The sequence below is a fragment of the Onychostoma macrolepis genome, chromosome 22, assembly GCF_012432095.1.
Source record: "Onychostoma macrolepis isolate SWU-2019 chromosome 22, ASM1243209v1, whole genome shotgun sequence".
In the NCBI taxonomy this organism is placed as follows: Eukaryota; Metazoa; Chordata; class Actinopteri; order Cypriniformes; family Cyprinidae; genus Onychostoma; species Onychostoma macrolepis.
In genome coordinates, this window is record NC_081176.1 from 11,419,133 (window position 1) to 11,443,742 (window position 24,610).

At 36.9% G+C, this 24,610-nt stretch overlaps 2 protein-coding genes across 18 annotated transcripts in view; both read right to left on the bottom strand.

Moving 5' to 3' along the window:
• LOC131530380 (prestalk protein-like) overlaps positions 1-24,610 on the bottom strand; it is a 159,734-nt gene that overhangs the window by 114,104 nt on the left and 21,020 nt on the right. For 14 of the 17 annotated variants that reach the window (XM_058760619.1, XM_058760622.1, XM_058760618.1 and 11 more), the window contains 3 exons: positions 22,204-22,350; positions 21,973-22,116; positions 21,750-21,896 (listed from right to left, as the gene is read on the bottom strand). In XM_058760619.1, the coding sequence (XP_058616602.1) occupies positions 21,750-21,896; positions 21,973-22,116; positions 22,204-22,350 (438 nt within the window). The remainder of the gene's footprint in view (positions 1-21,749; positions 21,897-21,972; positions 22,117-22,203; positions 22,351-24,610) is intronic. The other 3 variants (XM_058760617.1, XM_058760613.1, XM_058760623.1) reach the window with 3 other exon arrangements.
• LOC131530407 (hepatic and glial cell adhesion molecule-like) lies at positions 169-1,901 on the bottom strand. Its single transcript, XM_058760664.1, has 4 exons — positions 1,678-1,901; positions 1,064-1,381; positions 668-961; positions 169-481 (listed from the first exon to the last, which is right to left on the bottom strand). The coding sequence occupies exons 1-4, from the start codon at positions 1,742-1,744 to the stop codon at positions 315-317; spliced, it is 846 nt and encodes a 281-aa protein (XP_058616647.1). The 5' UTR covers positions 1,745-1,901; the 3' UTR covers positions 169-314.

The following is a 24,610-nucleotide window of genomic DNA, read 5'->3' on the forward strand; positions in this document are numbered from 1 at the left end:
TGAACTTATGAACACATGGAGAAAGGATGTTGGCTTATTATTAGCAGTGGCTGATTACATACTTTACCTACTTTTCCTAACTGCAACCTAAATGCAGACCTATCTTTTATAACTCAGTCTTATGTTGGTAACAAAAAAAGTATAGAAATTAGACAGGACGTAAACTGCAACATTTCATGTTCTTAGCTTTATGGACATCAAATTTGCATCATTATCATTAGGAATACAGATGAAGAATTCTGCCACAACACAATTTCATCTAAACATAAAAGTACTCAAAAGAAAAAAACCAAAAAGACAGTTTAACATTTTTATTATCTGATTGATCGTTGTCTTAAGCTGATGTCTGTTCTCTTCTCTCCTGTTCTGGATTTGATGTCATAAACCAGAACAACAATGGCAGCCACGGCAGCCACGCCCATCAAAGCAGAGACGACCAATCGGGTCACAGCTTCAGCAGTGCCACAATAGTGGACAGAGTCTGAGGAAAGAAAAGAAATCCAGATCAGATCAGGGCTGTGTTTCCTAAAAGGATCGTAAATGTAAGCACATCGTAGACCCATTGAAACCAATTGAGCTACGATCAACTTACGATGCTTTTGGGAAACGCAGCCCAGGTCAGTAAAAATATCTATAAACTCCTCAAAAAAACTCTAAAATCACATACCTGAACTTAACCAGTAGAGTTCAGTGTTGGTGAGAAGTTGAGTTTGTTTGCTGATGGGATTGTTGATCACACAGCTGTAGGTGTTTTTATCCTGATATTCCACCTCCAGAGGAAGAGAGAGACTGATTCTGAAATCAGACTCATTGATGCTGGACAATAAACTGTTTCCTGTGTACCAGGAGAGAGTCACATGACTCACATTCACCACCGAACACAGGAAGATCCTCGATGATCTTTCAGATGATGAAGAAGGTTGTAAAGTGTCAATGAAGATTACTGGAATGGGCAGAGGAGCTGGAAAACACAACATGCTTTATAAAGGTGCATCCTGAAACATCATTTTGACAATGATGTAGCCTATTCTCCATGTAATAGGTTACATAATAACCTACTCACCGTACACAGTAACTCTGTAGCTCTTGGGTATCTCTGCATTTCCAACCTTCATACTTAGATGATAAACTCCAGTGTCTTCAGTTGTGGTGTTTCTGATGGTGAGAGAGCCGGTGTGGTCCAGCTGCAGTCGGCCTCTGAATCTCCAAACCTCATCATAATGTGTACCATTCACTCCCTTGATTCTGGCGATCCGCTCCTCTCCAAACCTCCACTCTATCTTGTCATATCCCTGTTTATCAACATCGGTCTTTAAAGTGACAGAATCTCCCTCCATCACTGATACTGACTTCACTACATTTGCCTCCACAACAAACAAACCTGGAGAACATGTTTAAATAATGTTGTAACACTTATCAATAACGTTCAGTTTGTTCAGGTATCATGAACTAACAATATAGCATATAGGTTAATATTAATGAATAAGCCTATGCTAGTTCATTGCGAAATAGTTTTTTTCATCTTCTTCACATTAACGCTAATTTATACTACTATTTTAGTTTATGACACCTAATGCAGTATTGAACACTACTGAAGCGTTCGCAATATTGTAAATCATTTGACTTCATCGTTATTACGCTTTGATTTCAGTGACGTCATAAAAACACTAAACTTACCAACCAGATGAGAAAAACACAAACAGGACAAGACAGCCTGCATCTGTTTTCGACAAGAATGTGTCATTAATTCTGTTTCACTATCGTAAATACCATCTGTAAATAAAGTCCTGCAGACAGCGCGCCTCCGTGAACGTGCACGCAATTTTATACGAGAACGCGCTTTGTTTAACAACAGCTCAGCCAGTTTCGCACTGTAGCTCAGTTTCACATCCCATAATGCTATTTTTTTTTCATTATTACTATACTAAATCATTCTGTGTCTCTCAATATATTGTCTTTACTTAAAAGTCTTACTACTTTTACCTACTTTTTTAGACTACTAGCCTATCTTTTTTTCCCCCCTCTTACTCATATGTGGTGCTGTTATTTTTTTTCTGTCTAGAATGTTGCAGTTTGTTTCAATCTATTTTCAATCATTATTTCAAAGGAAAAATGGCTTTGCCCATTTACCTGTCAATCAACTGCACGCATGCAATAAGTCAACACTGTTAGCAGCTAGAGACATTTGTCCACCCAACATAAACCACATTCATTTGGGTTATTCTGCCATTAAACTGGCCTGAAGTAAACTCAGACCGCAGAAGGTTTCATTTGACTCAGAAACGGAGCTGCTAGAGTCTCAAAAGCATATAGCGGAAAGATGCTTCTTGCAAGAGATTTGTGTGTGTGTTTGTTTACTGTTTTAAGTTTTAAATGGAATTCAATTATGTTAGCAGGAAACTTTCTTCCATACTAAATCTACAAGCTCAGACATTCAGAAAAAGTTCGCATAGGCTATTTTTTGTGGTATGGTCTTTTTTCGGTTCTTTGTTTTGCTTCTCAGTTTTCACTTTTTTACTTAGAATTCCTATCATCTAGATAAATCATTAAGATAAAGGTATACTCATCAAATGATATCTGTTTTTCTGATCTAAATGCAATGTCTGCAAACGTCTTGGTTCTTGTGGTTTATTTTCAGCCATCTTCTGTTCACTGTGGGTATAGGCCCAAAGGAACAACATTAGCAGCATTAACAAATCTCTCCTTCATTTATAAGCCTCACGAAACAAGTTGGATGGAAAACACTGGAGAACTGAATTTAACCGTTTATATATTTATTCTGGGTTCGTGCTGTTATTTCACTTCTCATTTCATACAGACTGAACTTTTTTTGTTGAGTTCCAGTACACCACATCCTGTAGACAGTATCAGCAAATTGACCCTTAATGTTCTGCACACATGTAAATGTGTATTCAGAGAGATTTTAGTGTTAAGAGTGTGTATTCATTCCCTGTTAGTAGCCTATTTTAAACATATTGGCGTGACATTCTACAATAAAACTTGTGATTTTTATTTATTTTGGTGACTCACTGATGTTGATATCATCGGGCTTGTCCAAATACCCCCACACACTTGCGGTGCTTACACTTTGCCATTTGTCTACTTACATAACGTATTTCCTGTTTTTGGCCCAAGTGTTCAAGTAGATGTGAAGACCACAAGTGTGCGTCGAACTTTCCATTACCTGATGGGACACTCTTACAATGTTGTAAAAAATGCAAGTGTTTGTTCAGTATAGATGACACAATTTAGTAATTGTGGTGCTTCTAATGAAGTAGTTGCAAATGTTGTACAAAATAAACATACTCATCTTTGCACCAAAAAAAGTGCAACACTTCATGTTTTGCTACCAAATTATAAGTAATACATTATTATTAATAATATTTAATGTACACTGCAAAGGTTTCCACAACCTCTAGTGAGATCTTCTAAAAAAAGTCTTAATTTATTTCCATGACATGATGCATGCTGGGATACACCTAGCCTTGAATACCTCTCTGGAGAGGTTTGTGGATTCAGTGTGCATTAAGGGCACTGTGCGCTGCCATTTTTAAGACCTGCGTGCACATGCTCTCAAGTGGCCAAGACGGCAAGTGTGGGTATGTTGTCATGGTTCAAAATCTGCAGTAGGCCTATTACCACAGACAGTAACTGAGAGCTAATGAGGGCGTATGAGAAATAGCAATATTAGAGCAAAGATGTTACATCCTTTAACCACTAGATGGCGGCACTTGACTGTATTTTGTGGTGTGTTTCAGTCATCTCCTCCGTGGCTGTTGGCTTGAGATGGGAGAATACGACACTTTGGGTAAATGGCTGATGCTCAGTGTGTTTCGGGGGGCATTTGGGAAATTTTTTATAGCCTATAGTGAACTTAAGCAGTTTGAAATGGCCGACTACCTGCCCTTATAAAAATTAACCATGGTTTTACAGTAAGTGTAATAAGCATGCTTTTTTTTTTTTTTTTTTTGTGAATATTGATTGATTACCTTTTGTATAAACAATGGTTAGTGTAGCAGAACCATGGTTAATTTGTGGTTACCATGGTTTAACTTTTGTAACCAAGGCTTTTTTGGTTTTATCTGAAGTAAAACGCTCTGGTTAACATAACCTCAGTTCCCTGGGATACAGGAAGGAGCATTGCATCCAGGGACACTTATGGGGAAACTCCTGTTTACTCTGAATACTAAAGCCTGATTTGTTCACGTTCGTGTAGCTGCAAAAACAAATGGCACTTCAATCCACCAAAAGGGGTGGAGCCGACGTCTATGTAAATCGGCTCTGAGCACCATTTTATCACAATCTTTTGACTGAATGAAACCGCTCTCCCGGAGCGCCCGTAATGAGGCCTCCTACAAGCATGAGCTAATTATGAGACCAAAGCCACCAGGCTGGGGTCTACAAAACAGAACCATCTCCACTTACAGAGGGGATTAGGTAAATTAAGCAGATAAAATCCATGCCTGGAGGGCAGGGACATCCAAATTATAAAATCTAGTGAGGGTGGATGGCGATGACCAGCCGATGGCCGCACAGATACCACCAATCAAAATCCCACTGGACCAAGCCCAGGAGAAGGTCATTCTCCTGGTGGAGTGGGCCCTCACCACTATAGGACACCGAAATGGGCAGAGTGGATTGGGACCTTGCTCATCCTCTGAATTGAGAAGAGCTAGGAGGGTAGTGACTTGTGCTCTGAATGGAGTGGAGAGCACCTTAGGCACGATTCTACAGTCGTTAGGCCCAAACTCAAGACACGAAGTACCGACTGACTGCAGTGCATGCAGGTCACCCAGTTGCTTGCAGGGAGACCCCCTGTAGGGCCTTGAGGACTATAGATAATTCCCAGGTTGGCACAGTATGACGATGAGGCACATTTAATCTCTGAGCTGCCCTCAGAAACTTAACAACAAGGTTGTTTTTGCCGAGTGACTGGCCAGCCACGAGACCATGATTTGCCATGATGGCTGCCACATATATTTTGAGTGTGGAAGGGGTGCGCCCCTTATCCAGTAACACTTGCAGAAAGTTTAACACGGAAAACATTTCACAAAAAAATGGGTCTTCACTCCATGCTGCACACCAGTCAGAAAAGACTGACCATTTAAGATCATAGTGACATCTCGGAGAGGGGGCTCTTGCCTCATAAATGGTATTTGTCACACTTGCAGGGAGCTATAAAGACTCCTGTCAAGAGGCCAAACATGAAGGCTCCACAGCTCAGGCCAGGAGGATCGTTGACGGCGTCCTCACAGGTACCACTCGTCTAAGCGGCCGCGAGCAGGCTCTTAAGAAGCTGACCAGGTCCACCATAGCCTTGGAAAGAATGCGTATCAGCTCGCTGTCCATGCTGGGCTGTGTTTGTTGCTTCGGAGGGAGGGTTTCAGGGTCTTCGCCAGAACACGCCCACTCTTCGGTGACAACTTCCTCCTTAGACCCACTGAAGGAGATCAAGCTGCTCACAGCCGACGAGGGGCACTGATCACTGGCTTTGTGGGGAGAGTAAAGTATGCAGGACCTGCGCAGGTGTGAGTTAAACGTTGCTCAGAAATTTTGCACTATATACACCGGATGGCTGCAGAGTAAGCGCTTGTTAGAGGCAATCTTCCATTGCCGGGGCCTTTCTACAGAAAGCAGCAGCAGGCTTTGAGCTTCTTCCTTCTGGCTTCTTGCTTCTTAGCCAGAGTCCAGCAAGGAGATGATCTTCGCGCTGAAGGAGAAAAATTCTGTTGAAATGGTACTTAGAGTCGACATATATACTGTAGCTGTTGGCTTCACCCTTGTTGGTGGGTTGAAGTGCCATTTGTTTGTGCAGTTATATGAATGTGAACAAATCAAGCTTCAGTATTCAGAGTAACAGGAGTTTCCCAATAAGGGTCCCTTGGCGCAACGGGAGAGACCGTTTTTCGTAAGGGCACTGATTCAGAAACGCCATCTTTGCATTAGTACGCTACTAAGTACAAGCTGCATTAAAAAGTGTTTGTTTTGTTTAATCATTCATTCATTCATACAATTCCACCACTATGGTCTGAATCTACAGTGTGAAACAAACAGCGTCACTGGTAAAGTCCAATTATCACGACCATGATTCCAATTAATCGGTTCACTTTAGTGAATCAAAACATAGTGCCCAACCATTGTAGTCCGACACTAGAATGAATGAATTCATGAATGCGAATCACACATATACAGCTCATTATGGGACTCAGTGTAATTACTGACTGGCTTCTTTTTGGGCTCACAGGAGAAATTGCATGCGACTGTAAGTAAATTTGTTGATTTTATGACCAAAAACTGGTTTATCATCAAATAAGTAGAATTTTTGTACAATTATAAAAATAATACAATTATTTTTGCATAGCAATCATTAAGTTGTGGATACATTTATTTAACTTGCATGACGTGAATTAGCTGTTTCTCTAATTTAATCTGATGCTTTGCATTCATGCTAACTTGTGTTGTGGCTGTTTAGGTTGGGAACAGTTGTAACAGTTTATTAAAAATGATACAACCAACCACTATGATGATTCCAATGAGTCCAGTTATTGATCACATCCTCTGTTGAGACAAAGTCGCATGAAGCGACAGCTGTTTTGTGCTACCATTAAAGTTCTAAAAAATACAATATAATGTTGTTGTTGTTTTTTTAAGGGTGTTACTTCAGTGATCTTTTAGCGAAAATTTCATTTTCATTCAGCATGGACAATGCAAAATGGGACATAGCCTTCAAGATCTTGCAGTACTGTTAAATTAAAGGCAAAATGACTGAATGAAAGGTTTTCAAAATGAAAATATGTAGTTTATGTGTATAGGCAAATTGGTGTTAACTAATAGTAATAAAACCACACAACACAAATAATAGCAGAAAGGCATAGTTATCATGACCAGAACATCGAGGAAACTGATAATAAATATATTTGATTAATGTCTTGTGACACGTGTGTACACCACCTCATCCTACTCTTTCTGAAAGAAACACAAATACAAAAGACACAAATGCTTTAATAGCTAGATATTTTTGTTTTTAAGGACAGTCTTTATCACTAAAGAAAACCAAAGAAATGTCTCTTGTATCACAACACTCACCACTTTAAAAACACGGTTGAAAATTGAATTCACAGATGCATGTTCAAGAGAGACAGACCTCTTTCCACTGTAAATTCTCCTTAATAGAAATATGGACTTTTGTAAATGCTGTGGAGCTCAGATAATGTGATTTCCTTCTAATATTGCTGATTTCACCATTAACTCTTCACCTGAACAGTTTATGTTGCTGTATATGGTATCATAATCCACAACAACACACAAATTCAATAAAACTAACACTCAAAATTCATTCAAAACATAAAAATCATAAATGTATTATATACTGTGCCATTAAATATTCCTTTAAAACATTTTTAAACCTCATTTATTAAAAATATGTAATGTCCGATGGCAAATCATTCCGTATTTTGATTCCTCTATACATTACAGTATGTTGCTTTGCATTAGTTTATCTGTTCAATTGGTTACTTAGGTTCCGTGTCTCCTTTAGTTATGATTATCTTTTTGTTATATTTAGAGCTTGATTCCTCCATACAGTGTTCAGTCTTGATTTAACTTGAATGTGTGAGGGAATCAGGTCAGTTTACCTTAAAGTGGACAGGAGTGTGGAGTTGATACTGGGAAGTTGGGAAACAAGAGTGGTTAAAAAAAAAAAAAAAAAGATTGCTCTTGTAATAAATAAACCTGAAGTGACAAGTTATTTATTCCCAAAGATTTTAAAGCTTGAATTAGTTGAAATCTTGCTTTTTTACATTTCATAAGTATGTGTTCTACGGTTTCTACTTGTCCACATGTCGTCACAATTTCCAGTTTCATGTTTTCCTATTCTATTCAGATATTTATTTAAAAGATCAATGTCCAATACACACTTAAAATTAAAACATCCTCTGTCCTGTTCCCAAATGTTCTTCTTTCTAAATCCTCAATGAGTCATAAACCTCACTGAATGTCCAGACTACATTTTTTTGGATTTAAGGGGAGACACTGCAGGCAAAAACACTGTTTTTTCATGCACCTGTCAATTTTGAGATTTTGGGCTTTTTTGTTTTTCATAGTGTTTTTTCAGACTAGCAGAACGAAAACATCCAAAAGACACTGTTAAGTGCTTCTTTTATAGCACTTTATCTATTTGTATCAATAGATTTCAATTACAATACATATTTTTAAAGGCCGTTTTCTCAAAATGAGTTTTTTCTCCTACACTGAGCCATAAATCTCCACTTCAGTAGCACTTACACACACCAAACTTTACATTTTTATTCCTGTCTATATCCTGAAGGTTTTTACAGATGGATTTGTTCATATATAATTTGCTTGATTATATACAACATTTTAATCCCCCCAAAAATGTCAAAATATAGTGTTTTCTGTCTGTTCTAAGTATTTTCTGAATTCTGGAGTGACAAAATGAGATACCCAAAATTCCCTCTGTAAAAACTTTTGACTAATGTGTCAAAAAAAATTAAACAAGAATTTTGAAACTGACTTCATCCAGTGTTTAGATTTTTGTTCTAGAAATGTATGCAAATTAGTGCATATTTCATTAAATAATGCATCATTTGCATATTTAAACCCAACATTTTATAAAACTTGTAATATAATTTTTTTTTGCAATTATCAACGTAATCAATCAACTAGGTAAGTAAGGCGATAACCATTAGTAAAAAAAAATTACCCCATTCACCTGCAGTGTCTCACCTTAAGTGGATCTCAAGGGCATAAATTTGTCAGTCTGCATTTAATCAGAGGGTGCAGGGTTAGCCATTACCTTTTGAGTCAGTAGCCTATTGCTTGCCAGTACAAAAAAAAAAAAAATTTTCATAAAGTCTTACAAAATGATAAACTCTACATTTCAGTCTTTAAACCACATTCAAGAAAAGGGACGAGTCAAAAGTATCAGTCGTTATACATTAGTCATCAGGACTAGATTTGAAAAACAAGTCACCAAATCAGGGGTCTTTAAAGACCAGTGTTGGGGAAAGTTACTTTTAAAAGTAATGCATTACAATATTGCGTTACTCCCTTAAAACAAAAAAAAAAAGTTACATTACTTACTTTTTAAGGAAAGTAATGAGTTAGTTACTTTCACATTTTTAATATGAGCAGGGCTTGTTTGTTTTTAATATAAGGGCCATTTATAGCAAATGTAAAAGCTGTACAGTAGGACAGAAGGTTCAATCTTCAGCAAAAAATAAAAAGCACAATTGTTAGTTTATCTAAAGTCACTTTTGCTTAGTATGGTTGAACTGGATCAAAAAGGTCAGCAGCAAAGACATTGGTTAATAAAATGGGATTAGATACATTTGTGTTATTTAACGTTTAATTGTAGGTTTGCATTTCACCGTTTTAAATTGATGAATACCAAATTTTTTTTTGAGTGCGAGATGAATTAGTGCAGTCACATTTAGTCTAGAACTACAGCAACATGTTCACACAGCGCACACAACGCCTCTGTACTTCCGATTTCTCCCAAATGAAGACAGGAGACTTGTCAGTCAAGAAATGGGAAGGCAAAGTAACTGGCCTTACTTTGAAAAAGTAATGCATCTTGTAAACAAAAGAGTAATGCATTACTTTAACTAGTAAAGTAATCTGATTACGTAACTCATGTTACTTGTAATGCGTTACCCCCAACACTGTTAGAGACTTACTGACTCGCTAAATACTGAACGTTTTTCAAAACTATCAATCCAAGAGTTACACATACATTTCTCTCATTAATGTTAATCAGTGTAACCTTGGTTTCATTTCTGGTAGCTTTGTACTTCAGTTCAATGAAGTCCCACTACTTTTGTTGCCAAGCTCCTGGAGAAAAGCATTTATTTAAAAAAAAAATAAAAAAAAAAAACACACACACACACCACAAGTTTTGCTAAACTGAGATTTATTTTGTGAATGTAGAAGACCAAGTATGGTATGCAAAAAAAAAAAAAATTCACCCCCCCAATGGTTAAATTGGCACAGTCAGCTGCATGCATGTCCACAGGTGGTTGGGCAGGACATTGATCATCATGGGAAGAGTTATCAGCACACATTTGGTTTGAGACATGGACCAGGCTTCACTGCATGGATAAAGATGGTCAGATTTAATCTGCCCAATTAGCGGCATACACAGCACAAAACTCAGAGCATGAACCACAAGTTTTACTTTAGAGCGAGTTGTATTACAAGTATTATTATTACTCATTTTGAAAAACCATGTGCTTGAAGTGGTGCTATGGGCCAAATTACCACGGAGAAAACAAAAAAAAACAAACCCCAACCCACATGCATGTGTTGGTGACCCAAGCATCAATATAACATGCCTTTATGTAGAGGTGTACATTTAAGTCCACATTTAGTGGGGCAGCATTTCTCATCCTTCAGACAGTCACCATCATGTGAACACATCTCAGCACACGGTCCCATTACGAGGTTTTTGTTTGGACACGCTCCTGGCTTCACCGTTTTTACTGTTGTGCAAAAACAGGGAAACCAGATCACTGAATGATTCAATCTCTGTAATGGGCAAAAAAGCTGACCAATGCATTAGTATAACATACCTTTAGATAGAGCCATACACTGGTGTCCACATCCATTGCTGCAGCATTTCTCATCATTTGGGCAGTCACGGTCATGGGAACACCTCCCATTACACTCCCCTAAAACTGCTACTTCAAGATTTTTTGGACACACACTCCTGGCTTTTCTGGTTCTGCTGACGTTAAAAAAAAAAAAAAGCCTTCAACATTTCAAGTTTAAATCAAGGTGTTGCTTATGGTTTCTTTGCAACTACATGAAACTAGCAATTTGAGGGAATTAATTTTTTTTCCCCCAGCGTTTCTTTTGGAAAACCTCTAACACTCACTACCTCTAACATTCAACTCATTGGCGTAAACACGCAGCCCCACAATCATATCAAAAGCACGCGTGTCTTCTAGACCAGTCTTTATTAGAAACATCCTTGACAAGACAGCACAACCATCAGTTTGCCAGATTCTGACAGTCCACTAATGAAGAGGACTCAAGAGGATCATTAGGGGAGAACAGAGACTGCTGAAATATCTTTTTCTCAGCACTTGCAAGTCAGTGGTTGTGACACGTATCAAACTTAAGTATAACAGCCACAAATTACTCTGCGTCAAATCAAAAAGAAATGTATCGGTATCAAACCATAGTTTAAAAATCTACCATTTATACCTAAACAGTTTCAAAAGCAAGGAGTAACATTACATAGAACCTATTGATGGTGTAGTGCATAGCATGCCAGCATAAAACATGGACATCAGTCCATTTTAATACATTATATGAATAAATACGTATAATATACCATGATCACCACAGTTGCATTAAGCATTTTAATACTTCATTAAAGGCTTACAAGTCATGATTAGCCCCCGATGATAATTGCAGGCAAAAGAACAAAACATTCAGAAAATAAAAAGTTCAGGACAGGAGTGAAGGCTGGTAACAACCCTGGAAGCAAATGAATGGATCCATTTACAGTAAAATAATAAAGCTATATTAATAATGCCCATATTGGTCATTGTGTTTTCCTTGGACTATGGAAGAAATAAACACAATAATCTTAACGATTTAAACTAGGCCTACAACAAAGTTTAACGTTCACTGGACGTCTGGTAGGCTAATGTATATTTAGAAGTTCTGACGGGTGCCTGAAGTCCTTTTTTATAAGTTCTTGTTGACATTTCTTCACGCTGTGTGATGAAATCGAAAGATCTCACCTGTAGCTCCTCCTTCAGCGTCTGTTGTGCTCAAGTATACACAAAGACACAACAGAGAAGCAATCAACAAACAACACAATCGAGTAGTCATCCTCTCGAACTACGACCTCACAATACACTCTCCTGAAAAAAAATGCGCTGAATTAGTGGGTCGGGAGGCTTCTAAAGCATTTTTGGAAAATGCGTTTTTAAGGATTCAAGGAGGCCTGGCGCAACTCCAACTCTGATGTAACTCACCTGCTAGGAGCGTGATCTTGAAGACCCTGATTAGGTTGTTCAGGTGTGTTTGATTAAGGATGGAGCCAGTTGATACACAGCAAAACACAGTCACTTGTCGCCATCTCCTGGAGTAGCCTAATTACGTAACCTGCACAAATTGACACTGAACATAGGGTGGATTAGTGTAATGTTATTGAAATCACTTGACTTTCTGGAAATTATGTCAGAAATGTGGCTATGAAAATCATCAAACAAAATATATGAAGGTACGTCAAAAAGATTCGCATGCGCAGGGTAAGATTTGTGAAAGTGTACATGAGATAGCAAGCGTAAATTAATTTTGCATGCGCAAGAAAAGATTTGTTAAAGTGTAAATCGCGTTTCAAGCGTAAGAAAAAAGATTTGCAGCCTTTTATTGTTTTTTGTAAGTGTATATCATGTATTGTGAAACTGCAACTTCATGCTAAGGCAAAATAAATTGATCTGCATTCTTCTGACTTCCATTTTTCCGCGCTTACACTTTTGGCACTGTTGTTTCGCCCAAATACAGGTGCTGGTCATATAATTAGAATATCATCAAAAAGTTGATTTATTTCACTAATTCCATTCAAAAAGTGAAACTCGTATATTTATTTTAATTTTGATGATCAGAGCTTACAGCTCATGAAAGTCAAAAATCAGTATCTCAAAATATTAGAATATTACTTAAGACCAATACAAAGAAAGGATTTTTAGAAATCTTGGCCAACTGAAAAGTATGAAAATGAAAAGTATGAGCATGTACAGCACTCAATATTTATTTGGGGCTCCTTTTGCCTGAATTACTGCAGCAATGCGGCGTGGCATGGAGTCGATCAGTCTGTGGCACTGCTCAGGTGTTATGAGAGCCCAGGTTGCTCTGATAGTGGCTTCCTCTTGACAGTACCCCATAGATTCTCTATGGGGTTCAGGTCAGGTGAGTTTGCTGGCCAATCAAGCACAGTAACACTATGGTCATTGAACCAGCTTTTGGTACCTTTGGCAGTGTGGGCAGGTGCCAAGTCCTGCTGGAAAATGAAATCAGCATCTCCATAAAGCTTGTCAACAGAAGGAAGCATGAAGTGTGTTGACTGTGGACATCAGAAAACACAGTGGACCAACACCAGCAGATGACATGGCAGCCCAAATCATCACTGACTGTGGAAACTTCACACTGGACTTCAAGCAACATGGATTCTGTGCCTCTCCACTCTTCCTTCAGACTCTGGGACCTTGATTTCCAAATGAAATGTAAAATTTACTTTCATCTGAAAAGAGGACTTTGGACCACTGAGCAACAGTCCAGTTCTTTTTCTCCACAGCCCAGTTAAGATGCTTCTGACGTTGTCTCTGGTTCAGAAGTGGCTTGGTAGCCCTTTTCCTGAAGACGTCTGAGCGTGGTGACTCTTGATGCACTGACTCCAGCTTCAGTTCTCTCCTTGTGAAGCTCTCACAAGTGTTTGAATTGGCTTTGCTTGACTGTATTCTCAAGCTTGCAGTCATCCCTGTTGCTTGTGCACCTTTTCCTACCCAAATTCTTCCTTCCAGTCAACTTTGCATTTAATCTGCTTTGATACAGCACTCTGTAAACAGCCACACCTTTCAGTAATGACCTTCTGTGACTTACCCTCTTTGTGGAGGGCGTCAATGTTCGTCTTCTGGATCATTGCCAAGTCAGCAGTCTTCTCCATTATTGTGGTTTCAAAGAACAAGAGATACCCAGAATTTATACTGTAGGGATGGTCATTTATTCAAACTCAAATGTAAATATTCTAATATTTTGAGATACTGATTTTTGACTTTCATGAGCTGTAAGCTCTAATCATCAAAATTAAAAGAAATAAACATTTGAAATATATCAGTCTGTGTGTAATGAATGAATATAATATACAAGTTTCACTTTTTGAATGGAATTAGTGAAATAAATCAACTTTTTGATGATATTCTAATTATATGACCAGCACCTGTACAGCCAAAAGTATTGCAAGCCTGTGCACAGCGTTTTGCAAGCGAAAACATCCGTATCAAGAACTGCAAAACGGATTGACTGCGTAAAACCAATATGTGTGTGTAGAAGAAAAAAAAATCGTTGCAACTGTTTAAAAGACTTCTTGTGTGCATAGAGCAAAATGTTCCCCAAATAACCCGCTATGTACATCTGCGTCTTTGCGCTTGCAGGTTTGGCACGATTCTCTCACTGATTTCAGATTTGCAAGCGCGTGTGGAAGGCGGGACCTTCTTCTTGCAGCCAATCAAATGAGGCTTTCGCTGACTCTCGATTTACTCTTATCTGATTGGTTCAATAAACACTCCAGACGTGAGAACACATCTTTATCTTAATTTGACTCAGCGTCATTCTTATTGCGGGGATGGTATTTTTAATGCACACATATATATTAAAAGATAAATAAATGCAATAAAATAAAATAATAAAACAAAAAGAATGATCCTTAGAAGCTGTGTACCATTAGGCTGACTACCATGTGCTCATATACTGATTTTCAAGCTAGAGTGAACATTATTGGATTGGTTCGACATTGCATTGAAATTTAAGATTTTAGATAATCTGCCTACACCATTGAAATGATGGTAAACTTTACAATCAAAATGTTTAATAGCGATTTGTCTCCAGATTTGACTGTAATGCAAACACTGACACTTCAAACCAAAATCAACATTTAAAAAACTACAACTACTTTGACAAAATATAGTCTTTAAATATATGCATCTAAATGAAAAACCAAATGCAAAGTAACTGTCTGAATCAAATATTCCCAGAAACCATGAAATACACAGTAATGTTGATATTTTTATATGGTTATAAATCCATCTAGTGGTTTCACATGGCATTACAGATGGTAAATGCATAATTTAGGGGTAAATATTTAGTACAGTAAAATATCCTTTAAATACATGTTAAAGGAAAAACAAAAATCTGGCATCAACACTGATCAGGAGACATGGTGAAATTATGCATAGTAGTGCAGATACTTTCAGTAGCATCAATATTACAAACTAATATCATATGGTCTGCTGAAGAGGAGGAGGATGATTAGGATAAATAGAGTGAATACACAGAAATGTCATTTCCTAATATTAGCTTGAAATTCAGAATGAACACATGGTAGTCAGCCTAATGGTAGCCTACACAGCTTATAAAGGATCATGCTTTTTTTGTTTTATAATTTTATTTTATTGTATTATTAATTATTAGTTTATTTTTTTATATGTATCTGTGCATTAAAAATACCATCCCCGCAATAAGAATGACGCTGAGTGAAATTAAGATAAAGATGTGTTCTCACGTCTGGAGTTTTTATTGAACCAATCAGATAAGAGTAAATCGAGAGTCAGCAAAAGCCTCATTTGATTGGCTGAAAGAAGAAGGTCCCGCCTTCCACACTCACTTGCAAATCTGAAATCAGTGAGAGAATCGTGCCAAAACTGCAAGCGCAAAGACGCAGACGTACATAGCGGGTTATTTGGGGAACATTTTGCTCTATGCACGCAAGAAGTCATTTAGACAGTTGCAACGATTTTTTTTTCTACACACACATATTGGTTTTACGCAGTCAATCCGTTTTGCAGTTCTTGATAAGGTTGTTTTCACTTGCAAAAGTTTCGAATGCTGTTAATTCGCAACCCCCACCTTCAATTCCTGCTGGCACGAGAATCGAACCAGCAACCTTCAGGTTACAAGCCCGACTCCCTAACCATTAGGCCACGTTTGGGATATAAATCTGTTATAAATAAAAAAATGTTCTAAATTGTTATCAAATTATATTTGTACGTCAAAATTTGCAATAATATTGTTAAAATGTGTTGAGAATATTTTCTATTTGAAGCAATCTTTGTTGTCCCACTTTAGAAAAGGATGTTTTCAAAAGTGGGACATCATGTTTTGACTAATGTGGGACAGTCAAATATACTGTGTTATTCAATTGATAAAATGTGCATTAAGAAATTTAAATATCATACATGTATTTTTGTTCATTTTTGAGCTTATAATGCAGCAACATTGTTTGTTTTAAGATCCAGATTCAAAATTTAGAGATAGAGGACAATGGGATCCTGGACCGTGATGAGACCATGACTGACCAGAGCTGCTTATTTCTGTTATGAAGTTTTTTTACCATTAAAATTTGCTTAAAGGAGTTTAACAGTTTATAGAAGTTTAATAACAGTTTTAAAGGCATTCATATTTTTGACTTTATTACATGGTTATTATTATTATTGTTGCTGCAGAAATCTGACATTTTTTTAAATAAATTATTTTAAATAATATAATATTTCTGTGTTATATAATTGTTTTTAACATTCCATGAACAGATAGGTTACTATTTTTTTAGACTTATGAAGACAGACACACTGTAGGCCTACTAAATTAATTAAGCAAACATGGGTATGCACATTTAACCATGAGTGTAAAGTTTACTTTACACTTTAAAAATTTGACTATTTATAACCCAAAACATAGTGTCCCAGATTTGAGCATGAGCTGTCCCACATTAGAAAATCCACAAATTCTTAAACAATTTGGCACAAGCAGCACTATTATATATGCCATTTCCCCTTTAATTACAATATCTGAAAAAAAAGTGTTCTTCTGATTTAGATAGGGAACATCTTGGGGATTTCATGATGATATAACATTTTGATATTGTTTTGGCTTCATATGGAAATATGATGCACAAGTCAAAATTTAAAAAAAGTGTCCCACATTACCCTAATCATAATAATAATAATAATAATAAAGTTTGCAGTTTGCTTGTTATTACTCAGTATACGGCCAACTTCTGTGAATTTGAATTTAGTAAATGTAAAATTCAAGAAGGCAACCTAAATATATGATTAAATAACATTTAGCATGTAACCATGTGATTAGGCTATATGTTAAGAAAACAGCACTCGTCGTTAAAAAAACTGGTTTTAAAATGAAAGTTAATAGGTCTCTAAATGGGGACCACTCGCATTCTACAGGAATTATAAGCAACATGGCACTTTAAAAAAATGACATTGCAGAAAATATGTTTCAGTAACTAGGGTTCAGTAACTAGGGTAGAGACCATCGTCCAATCAGAGGTCAAAAAACGTGTCTGAATGCAGTGTAGCAAAAATACTAAATGTAGTTTCATATGATTTTAAACCATAATAAAATAAGACACATCAATATAAAATAAAAATAATAAAACCGCACAGTTGTCCCCTCAGAAATGTAGCTATCATTAGGTCAATCAGAATAATTCAATTCAACAACAACAACAAAAAAAAGTGCAGAATATCATGACATAAGTGATTAATATAATACTAGTAGGCAATAAATACACAGTCCGAACTTTAAAATCTCTCTAAATGCACAATAACTATGTTAAGGGTCAATTTGAGTCAGGTGAGATAATGTCAAACAACTCAACATGGTCAATAGAGCTCAAAGTCACACAAAAATACATAAAATAAAATCAGGCACAAACAAACACAAACAATGTGCAAACTTGAGTCAAGTCAGTTCTGCAGTGGATTCTATTCAAGTTTAGACTGAGAGAGAGATTTTGTAAATGGCGCTCTGGTGTTCCGCATGGCGCTTCATCTCGTCCATTTCCAGCCTCTCGCGCCACACGTTCATTTAAGGAGTGAAAAACATCTCAGAGCAGAGAGGACACAGACAACGAGCTGACAGACACGACAGAGCAGGTCACTTTTGACAATAGGAAACAAAGTCTCAGCATTCAAATTCTGTTAGTTTTATTAAGAATTTTGAACGATAAATACAGTTTTGGAGCTTTTTAGTGGCGTGACGGATCATGCGTGCTCCCGCTTTGCTTAAGTTCAAGTGAAGCAGGAGTGCATTCTTATTAGCATGAAGTAAACACTGAATGCACATCCGATCCATGTTGAAAGATACACTACAACTTAATGTATAGTGTCCCATGTAATCACTCAATGGGTGTTTCAACCACGGAAAGACAGCAGCTAGCAAACACTGTCACATAATAGCAGAAGATACATTCAGTGTCCATAAACTTGTGAGAAAAATGGAGAGAATTTTGAAAAAAATACATTGAAATATTTACTCATAATTGCACTTTTTTATTATAATGAATAAAAATGAATAGATATAACGTTATTATAAAAAATGGTCTTGCTTTGCATTAGTTTATCTGTTCTTATCTGTTCTCTTGGTTACTTATTAGGTTCCGTGTCTCCTTTAGTTATGATTATCTTTTTGTTATATTTAGAGCTTGATTCCTCCATACAGTGTTCAGTCTTGATTTAACTTGAATGTGTGAGGGAATCGGGTCAGTTTACCTTAAAGTGGACAGGAGTGTGGAGTTGATACTGGGAAGTTGGGAAACAATAAGTGATGTTAAAAAAAAAAAGATTGCTCTTGTAATAAATAAACCTGAAGTGACAAGTTATTTATTCCCAAAGATCTTAAAGCTTGAATTAGTTGAAATATTGCTTTTTTACATGCATCACATTTCATAAGTATTTGTTCTACGGTTTCTATTTGTCCAGATTTGTCATAATTTCCAGTTTCATGTTTCCCTATTCTATTCAGATATTTATTTAAAGATCAAGGTCCGATACACATTCTTAAAATTAAAACAATCCTCTTTCCTGTTCTCAAATACACTTTATTTGAAGGTGTGCATAAGACTGACATGACACCTTCATAATCATGACACATGTCATGAATATGGAGGAGATTTTATGCATGTCACTTAATTTAGTTTCCCAGTTTAAAATCTGACTCCATTGGTAATTTATTCTAAATCCAATTAATATTTAAATTTATAGCAGATCATAAGATTTGTTGTGCATTAACAATTTGGATATTTGGTCTTTCTGGGCAAGCCTTAATTTCAATTACCATTTCATCAGGGACACAATGCCGCAGAGTTACACTCTGGCCGATTTACGTGGATCTCACAAGCAGTCTGCTTTTAGTCAGAGGGTGCAAGATTAGTCAATGGCGCCTGCAGGTGTACGGCTGTATGCACTGTGCGTACCATGAGCGCTCAGACTGTCCTGAGATTTGCCCCGCAAACATTTCAGCAGTAAATTATAGGCCCGTTTGTCCCGTATTTCTGTCGACTGTACCAGCCATTCCATTAATAATGAATGTATCAGTCTTTTGCATGCCAAAGTCAATTTCTGCTTATAAACATTGAGTCAAGTAGAAAGAGAAAATCGTGCTACATGCACTTTCACGAGATCGGGTTAGACTACAACAATTAATCTGTAGCCTATTTTACAAATGGGAACGAATTCATGACAGTGTTTTACATTCAAGCTACCCGTAAAAGTGAAAAGTTCTTTAAAATCATCTGGAATGCAATAAAGTAATTTTTAAAGCGGTTTTGCTGCATGGATTAAAAATAGGTTAATAAATAATTCACATATCAGACACAATTGCGTTGCAGAAAATCCTTTAAATTTTAAGGAAATTCTAAGGAATTCAGAGCAGAGCAACATAAAAATCAGAAAAAAAATATAATCGGGCCTGTTTTAGGCTTATTTTAATTTGTTTCCACTATCAAGAAAAAAATGCAAGTGACCGCTCTGGCGCCTCCATGTCCTGCAAAGTGTTTTCAGCTTCCACTCTTCACACAAACGATTAGATATGCACCTAGCGCACATTTATATAGTTCAAACATTGTGATATGCTTGAACTGTTTATATCTATAGATTATATTTTAAGCAAGTCGTGATGATTTGAGAAGGCTAAATTGATCACTGTCTGCCGCTGGCTTGGTCTTTACTTAAAAAAAAAAAACTTACATTTAACGAACAAAAATTGCTCCAAACGTTTTTATAAATTAGCTTCATAAACTAAACGAACAATCCCCCCCGTGCGTACCCTCGGAAGAAATCCTGCACGCGCCCCTGGGATTAGCCATTACCTTTTTTTAGTCAGTAGCCCATTGCTTGCAAGTCCCCAAAAAAAATAAGTTCCAATACAGGTTCACAAATAAACAGTTTTATAAGAAATTCTACATTTCAGTTTAAACCGCATTTAAGAAAAGGGAGGAGTCAAAAGTATCAATTGTTCTACATTAATCATTAGGACTAGATTCCAAAAACAGATCACCAAATCGGGAGTCTTTAGAGACATACTGACTTGCTAAATACTGAATGTTTTTCAAAACTATATTAAACTTAGATCTACACATAAATTTGTCTCGCATCAATGTTAACCCGTGTTCTTGATTTCATTTCAGTTCAAGGATTTCCCACTACTTTTGCAGCCAAGCTCCTGGAGAAAGCATTTGTAAATAACACTCAACAGAAGGTTTGCCAAACTATGAGATTTATTTGGTGAATGTAGAAGACCTTAAGTATGGTACGCAAAAAACAAGGACTTTTCCCCAATGGTTAAATCGGCATGGTTCGCTGCATGCATGTCCACAGGTGGTTGGGCAACACGTCGGTCTGGCAGGATGTTGATCATCACGGGAAGAGTTGTCAGAACACATTTGGTTGGAGACAGACCAGGCTACACTGCATGGATAGATAATTATTCGGTTCGTTTAGAGGCATTCAAACATTACAAAACAGAGCATGAACCACAAGTTTTATTTTAGCGAGGAGTTGTATTCAAAGTATTATTAATCTTTATTTTGAAAAGCCATGTGCTTGAAATGGTACTATGGGCCAAATTCAGGTACTTTGGCATTGACAATTATAAAACTCATGTGTCTGTTCGGGATCCAAGCGTCAATATAACAAATACCTTTATGCACAGGTGTACATACACGTCCTCCACATATAGAGCTGCAGCATTTCTCATAGTTCGGACAGTCACCATCATGGGAACACAAATCAGGACAGAATCCTACTCCACCAACGAAACTCATTGGACACACTCCTGGCTTTTCTGCTATACAAACATGACAAACCTCAAATAAACCCCTCACTGCATTTGAAAAGGAAATAAATAGACCCACACATTAAGGTGAGACACCCCCAGTGAATAGGGTTTAAAAATAAAATTGACATTAAGAAAAAAACAAACCATTTTAAATCTTTTCTGAAATGCTGTTGAAATATGCAAATTAGGTGTAATCTAATTAAACGTGCACTAATCTGCATACGTTTCTAGAAAAACATTTTTTGGATGAAGCCAGGTTCAAAATTCTTGTTTCATTCTATTGATATTAGACTCAAGCATTTTTACAGAGGGGATTTGGGATCTTTAAAATCAGTCCATTAAAAAAAAAAAAAAGCCAAATTTCTTAAATGCATTGTATAAAACCAGGCACATACACTCGGTAAAAGCCTTCAGAATATAGATGGCAAAACTGTAAAGTTTGTGTACTTAAGTGCTGCTGAAGTGGAGTTTTTGGCTCGGTGCAGGAGGAAAAACTAATTTGAGAAGACAGCCTTCAAAAGATATGTACTGTAATAGAAATCTATAGACAGAAAAAGTGCAATAAAACAAATACTAAAAGGTGTATTTGGGATGTTTTCTTTCCATTAGCCTGAGGGAAAAAAAGAAAAAGCCTTAATATCATAAATGCCTCTATATGGAGCCATACACTGATGTCCACATCCATTGCTGCAGCATTTCTGATCATTTGGACAGTTAATATCATGGAAACACATCTCGGCGCAAACTCCTAACATTGCTTCAACATTATTTGTAGGACACATTCCCCGCTTTTCTGCTATAAAAACACATGGTAAAGAACCCAGATCACGTTGAAATGCAGTGAGGCATTCAAACAACAACAAAAATACCTCTATATGGAGCCATACACTGTTGTCGTCCACATCCATCGTTGCAGCATTTCTGATCATCAGGACAGTTACTGTCATGGAAACAGTTACTCTTACTCATAACACAATATCTGAGGTTGTTGCTTGGACACACTCCTGGCTTCTCTGCTATAAAACACATGGTAAAGAACCCAGATCACTGAATGACTCACTGCATTTCAACAACAACAACAACCTTAAATACCTCTATATGGAGGCATACACTGACGTCCACATCCATTGCTGCAGCATTTCTGATCATCAGGACAGTTACTGTCATGGAAACAGTGAGTCTTACTCATAACACAATATCGGGGGTTGTTGCTTGGACACACTCCTGGCTTCTCTGCTATAAAAACACATGGTAGAGAACCCAGATCACCAAATGACTCACTGCATGTGAAGATAAATAATGACACTAACATCATTTAAATACCTTTATATGGAGCCATACACTGTTGTCGTCCACATCCATCGTTGCAGCATTTCTGATCATCAGGACAGTTACTGTCATGGAAACAGTTACTCTTACTCATAACACAATATCGGGGGTTGCTGCTTGGACACACTCCTGGCTTCTCTGCTATAAAAACACATGGTAAAGAACCCAGATCACTGAATGCCACACTGCATTTCAACAACAACAACAACCTTAAATACCTCTATATGGAGCCATACACTGACGTCCACATCCATCGTTGCAGCATTTCTGATCATCAGGACAGTTACTGTCATGGAAACAGTTACTCTTACTCATAACACAATATCTGAGGTTGTTGCTTGGACACACTCCTGGCTTTGCTGATGTACAAAACATAAGAAAAACCATAGTCACTGAATTTATATAAAAAAAATAAAATAAAAACTAAAAAATTAAAAGTTATTGTGTTTTCCTTGTATAGAGAAGTACACACAAGAATTTAGGATTTAGATTATTTAAACTACACCAACATACAACAGAGGTCCAGCTGAAATTAAACTTTGTATATTGGTGTAATTTAAATACAGATGCTGTGCATTTATAATGTTCTGACATGTGCCTAGTCACTTTAATGTGTACCTATACATAAGCTATTCCTTAGCGCTGTGTAAGTAAATTAAGACCTCACTTATGACACGTCTTTGGGCGTCTATTGTGCTCAAGTACACAGAGAGACACAACAAAACCGCAGTCAACGAGCAGCACACCCGAGCTGTCATCCTCTCGACCTTCTCTCACAGGGGAAACACACTAAATTGGTAGTTCAGAGATCCAAGAAGGTCTGAAGCAACTCAACCCCGATACTCACCTGTCTGCAGGTTTGAAGCCTAATATTGAAGACCGTGATTAGCGCTGTTCAGGTGTGCTTGATTACGGGTTTTCTGATTGGACACAGGTGTTGAATTTCGACTCCGTGCCAGAATCAGATTACCCTCCGCGTGCAAGCGCATGACGTCATGTGCTGACATCGGTGCGGTCAAATTTAATTTAATATATTTAAAAAAAACTGTATTTCAGAAAGAATCCTTGTGGAAACATTTTCATTGAAAATGCTGATGTACTAAAACAACATTGTAGCAATAAGATTAGGAATGCTCTTTGTGCTTCTGTGTCATTACCTGCAGCAAGATTTGGTCTTCTTTATTTGATAATATCTCTTGAGTTAAAACATGCAAATTGCCAAATGAGTTTTGTATCAATAACAAAATTAAGGAATTGTCTTACAAAATACTTCAAAGAATTTATCCTGCTAAGCATGTTTTGGAAAGATTTAAGCTTATTATTTCATATACCTGTGAATTTTGTGGTTAAGAAAAAGAAACTATTTTGCATCTCTTTTTTATTGTGTTTACTCAAGATTATTTTGGAAGGATTTGGAATTATATATTAACAGAAAAATGGAGTGTATTATACAATACAGAAAACGAAAATTTGAATGGTAAAGACCAACATATCATACATTTGTATAAATGTATAAATAAAAAAGTTCTGCACTGTTTGCTCTTCAAAGCTTTTTGAAACCAAGTTACACCACAAAATAAGGGAAGGTTCAAGTCTTCTCCTTTTCTGATACACCAATAGGGTATGAGCCATGTCTTGTAATCTAGTGTAATCTATCAAGTAATCTATTATTTGGCCAGAATTCATTTGTTCCATTTACTTTTGGTCAGTATCAAGGTTTTTATACAGTGGTGTAAGAGACCCAACGTACCATGTCACTGCTATGCTGCAATAAACATCTTCATCAATATCTTCAACATTCTCATCACTTTTTCTTACAGTGGTGTTTATGACACTTGAGCATATAGTTTAATCCATATACTGCTGTCGGATTTTTTATTTATTTTTAATTTGTATATGCAGTATTTTCCACTGTGCCTATATAAAAAAGTTTGACTATAGAAAAAAAAAAAAAAGTCAAAATTCCTGCTTGCCAAGTATTCACTTAAACACAGCTGGTTCCAGTAGTGCAATTCCAGGGACGGGGATTGAATTATTATTATTATTTTTTAATTCTCTCTTCAGCTCAATGCTTTATTTTATGCAATGCAATCTCTATTCCGCTCCTGCTGAAAGGTGGCTCAAAACGCTCCCAGATAGCAGTCAGTGTTAATGCGTAAATGCTAATTGCATTGAATTAATGTTACAAAGTGATGTTGGTTCAAAATCACTTTGGCACCTGAAACTAATGCTGAAACATGGTTATGATTTCATTTTCGCAGAGACTGCTTTTCACATTAAGTTTATGTCAAGACGCAGTATTTGCAGTGTTGACCCTTCTTTTTCAAGACCTCTGCAATTTGCCCTGTCGTGCTGTCAATCACCTATCCTGACTGATGGCAGTCCATTCTTGCATAATCAG

Coding starts and splice junctions, on each gene's coding strand:
- LOC131530407 (XM_058760664.1), bottom strand. CDS start 1,744: ATGACACATTCTTGTCGAAAACAGATGCAGGCTGTCTTGTCCTGTTTG. Junction 1,382..1,677: donor GTGTTTTTCTCATCTGGTTG/GTAAGTTTAGTG, acceptor CATGTTCTCCAG/GTTTGTTTGTTGTGGAGGCA. Junction 482..667: donor ACTCTACTGGTTAAGTTCAG/GTATGTGATTTT, acceptor TTCTTTCCTCAG/ACTCTGTCCACTATTGTGGC.